The sequence below is a fragment of the Arachis hypogaea genome, chromosome 14 (genome assembly GCF_003086295.3).
Source record: "Arachis hypogaea cultivar Tifrunner chromosome 14, arahy.Tifrunner.gnm2.J5K5, whole genome shotgun sequence".
NCBI lineage: Eukaryota > Viridiplantae > Streptophyta > Magnoliopsida > Fabales > Fabaceae > Arachis > Arachis hypogaea.
The window spans coordinates 14,073,196-14,077,383 of NC_092049.1; the positions used below are offsets into that span (position 1 = coordinate 14,073,196).

Genomic DNA, 4,188 nt, shown 5'->3' on the forward strand with positions numbered 1-4,188 from the left:
CCTAACCCACGCCCTCCATTTTCTATCGAAGCCCATCACAGTGTCAACAAAGCACCATTTAACACATATTAATTTATTTAACAAAATAAAAAGGTTAAAACTTAGAAACTGATTTACAGATTAAAATTTGTTAAAAATAAATTATTTGACTAAAATTTGTTTAAAAGACTTGAGTCTTAATTTAATTATTCTTATTGAATCTATAAATCCCTCACTCAATTAACTTTTATGGGTTGATGTTCCAATTTGTAGATCATTGGAAAAAACACTACACAGAGAGTCACTCAAAGAAGACAATCAGCATCACCTGCTTCGCTGGGAGCTGCACCCCGGTTCAAATACTCATGTTAGTAGTAGTAGTGTTTTCTACTGTCTGGTGAGTAAGTGGGTGTGTTATGTAATGTATAAAACCAAAAAAAAAAAAAAAAAAGACGATCAGCGAAAAGAGAACCAAAAAGAGAGAAGAAAGTTTTGAGTTTTGACCGCTTATTTTCCGTTTGCGTGTCGCATATTCCGTTGACGTGTCCCTCTTCATCCTTCGATTCCCTTCTCACACTGTTTATCTTCCGTTTTCCTCTTTCCTTCTCATCACTTCACAATACTCAATTACTCATTCCTACTCATTCGTTCCTTTGCCCCTCTTCTCTTCTCACTTGATCCAAATCTCCCTCTTTTTCGTCTTCTTCACTTTAATATTAATCTATTCCTTCTTCCGTATGCGTCTTCTCTCAAGAAATTAATTTTGACAACTCAATTTTCCTCATCCCTTCTTCTCCTTTCTCCCAATGTTAACGCCAATTGAAAACCCCATTTTTTCCCATCCCAAAAAGCTGAATCCTTTTCTCTCCATTTCCATCATCATCAGATATCCGTAATTTCAATTTTTGGGTTTTTCTCTGGTTCCGGTAAGCAAAGTTCGAAACTTTACCTTGTTTTATTGGGCCCCCAGATTTTATTTTAGTTTTTCAATTTGTTTGCATATTTTTAAGGTTTCGTTTGTTATGGATATTAGAGGGGAAGGGATTTTCCCTGATGAGGTGGTTATTCAGATTCTTGCTAGGTTACCTGTGAAGCCGCTTCTTAGGTGCAAAACAGTGTGTAAGCTTTGGTATAAATTGTTATTTGATAAGTATTTCATTCAAGTTTACAATGAGGTGTCAAGGAAGAACCCTATGATCCTTGTTGAGATTTCAGACTCATCATCAGTCTCCAAGTCTAGTTTGATCTGTGTTGATAATTTGAGGGGTGTATCTGAATTCTCACTAGACTTCTTGAATGATAGAGTTAAGGTTAGAGCATCTTGCAATGGCTTGTTGTGTTGCTCTAGTATCCCTGATAAGGGTGTGTTCTATGTCTGCAATCCTGTCACTAGGGAATTTAGGTTGCTTCCCAAGAGTAGGGAACGGCCTGTGACGAGGTTTTATCCGGACGGAGAAGCGACTTTGGTTGGCTTGGCTTGTGATTCTATGTATCAGAAGTTTAATGTTGTCTTGGCCGGTTGCCATCGCACTTTTGGCCATAGGCCTGATGGGAGTTTCATATGTTTGGTGTTCGATTCGGAGATGAACAAGTGGAGGAAGTTCATTTCCTTTCAAGATGACCATTTTACTCACATGAATAAGAACCAAGTTGTTTATGTCAATAATGCTCTTCATTGGTTGACGGCTAGCGCGACTTACATACTTGTGCTTGATTTGAGTTGTGATGTTTGGAGGAAGATGCCGTTGCCATATGAATTGAGTTACAGGGTGGGGAATAGGATTTATCTCTTGGACTTTGATGGCAGCTTGTCAGTTATTCAAATTTCGGAAGCATGGATGAACATATGGGTGCTAAAAGATTACTGGAAGGATGAATGGTGTTTGGTGGATAAGGTAAGTCTGAGGTGTATCAGAGGAATGGTGCCGGGCATTTTCCCTATAAGCCAGACGGGCGAATACGTCTTTCTTGCGACTCATAAGCAGGTTTTGGTTTATCATCGCAGGACTCAGGTTTGGAAAGAAATGTACTCTGTGAAGTATAGCTCAACACTGCCATTGTGGTTTTCGGCACATGCTTATCGCAGCACGATGTTCTCATGTAACTGAGGCACGGCGGTTAGTGAATACGATAGATAAGTTCTGTACATACATTTCTAGTTGCAAAGTTGTTTACACTCATTTTAGCCGATTTTATTTGCTGAAGATGTTTTACATTTCAGGTACAGCCTTATTATTTTTAGAACAGTGATTTTGGATCTGTTAAAATCATAGCACAATGTTCTTGTGTAGCTTGTAGGTGTTGCTACTTTCATTGAGTAAATTTTGTACATATATTTCTAGTTGCAAGTATCTGATACTCATATTTATTCTAAAACTATTATACTGTTTGTAATTGCAGCTCTACTAATATTTGAATACCATCTAATTGATTGTTTTTTCTTTTTTTTTTCACTGCAAAGCTGAAAACTGTGGTGATATTTCTCTATCAAATAAATACTGAAGTAGATTTTTTAAATGTGATAGAATTATTATTAGTCAGTTGACTCAGTTATTTATTGTTTGTACTAATTTTGTGTTATCTGATTATCATCTCAAGTTATTTATTATCAAAGACTTGCTCCTGCAAATATTCATGTCATGGTTTTGTCAAAAATGGTTTGTGCAAATCATTATGTTATATAACATGCACATGCATACTGAAAAAAGAAAATCATATCATAACAATTGTGTTAACATTCTTACTTTTGAAACTATTGTCGTAATCAATCATGACAAAGCCAAGTGTTGTTTGTTACACTAAATTCTTCAATATGATAACAATATTCCCATTTGTTCGCTACTTATCCCTCCAATAATGTGTTTGATTTGGCCATGTGGGCTAGATTTTTTTAATAAATTAATTGAAATCCAATTATTGTTGTATAACATTAACTTAAAGATATCATTTACATTTATTTTATTTTATTCATTGACCATATGCAAAATAAATACATTGAAATGATAGACTTATTTTGTATGATGTATATTTTAACCTTTGGGCCTATCTTCTTGCAAAAATTGTACACCAAATGACACAAACAACTTAAAAGGAAAACCTACGGTAGACAATTACAAAAAAAAGAGAAGAGAAGTGTATCTATTTATGGGGGGAATGTGTATTGAATTAGATAAAAATTAGAATAGTGCAATTTTTTTTTCCAGTAGAAATAGGTTGTATAAAGAGTTTTCTAATTGAATCGGTTGCTGTAGAAAGAGTAAAATTGAATTAAAAATAAGTGACTATAAAGTTTTCTAAATAAAAATTAAACTAAATGTTTTTTGAACTACAAATTTAGTCTATATTTAAAAGAGTTATGTTACATGTACAAGTGTTTTTGTATAATTAAGTTTGTGCAAGTCCAGCCACAAAAAATACTAGCATACATCACTATTTTTTTTCGTGCTCTCTGTAGTACACAAATTTTTGTTTAAAATTACAAAAATTTATTGATGTAATACAAATTTATCGATATAGCATATAAATTTTTGCATATAACACACAAATTTTTGTGCTTATTATTTTTTCTATGCTGCATGGTAGTGTGTAACACAAAAGCATGAGTCAAGAGATGTGTTTTTCAATGGTATGAGAGAAAAGAGATCGATGTCTTAGTTACACAGTGATTTCTAAAAATCGGACTTACCAAATTATATTGTTTAACTTTTTTAAAAAGAATCACAAATCGAGCTAATCGATTTACATTTTTGAAAATTAAAAAAAATATATTGAAATCAGATTCTCCAATTTTTATTTTTAAAAGTAAAAAAAAATGTAAAAATATAAATTAAAGGGTTCGATTTGTAACTTATTTTTTCTCTTCAAACAAATTAGATTGTCTAATTTGATTAATATTAATTTAAAAAAATAATTCCATATCAAACAAAAACACCCAAACTTCCAACAATAATTTATTGCACACATATTTAATCATTATAAACAAAATTAGCCAAATATTTGCTGTAAATGTATTTTGTTAGTTGGGTGAGTCAATATTTTGAAGATATAATTCTTTAAACTTTTTTGTGTTGTATATTAAAATTTCTATGTTATGCACTAAGATTTTTGTGCTGTATACCAAAATTTATGTGTTGTGCGTATTTCATTCGTACAATATATAAATTTTTGTATATAACACATAAATTTTTGCACATAGTACAATTTTTTTTT

General features: G+C 32.3%; 1 protein-coding gene across 2 annotated transcripts; it reads left to right on the forward strand.

Moving 5' to 3' along the window:
• The first annotated feature begins 243 nt into the window (after positions 1-243).
• On the forward strand, positions 244-2,373 carry LOC112741614 (F-box protein At5g49610). Of its 2 annotated transcripts, XM_025790634.3 has the most exons (2): positions 558-905; positions 1,050-2,373. In XM_025790634.3, exon 2 carries the CDS (start codon positions 1,173-1,175, stop codon positions 2,085-2,087), a length of 915 nt encoding a protein of 304 aa, XP_025646419.1. In that variant the 5' UTR covers positions 558-905; positions 1,050-1,172; the 3' UTR covers positions 2,088-2,373. The 2 variants fall into 2 exon arrangements, with proteins under 2 accessions (XP_025646418.1, XP_025646419.1); XM_025790633.3 differs by having other exon boundaries at positions 244-2,373.
• The last annotated feature ends 1,815 nt before the right edge of the window (positions 2,374-4,188 follow it).

Bases quoted from the DNA above. Each gene is read 5' to 3' on its own strand.
- LOC112741614 (XM_025790633.3), top strand. From the start codon at position 1,002: ATGGATATTAGAGGGGAAGGGATTTTCCCTGATGAGGTGGTTATTCAG.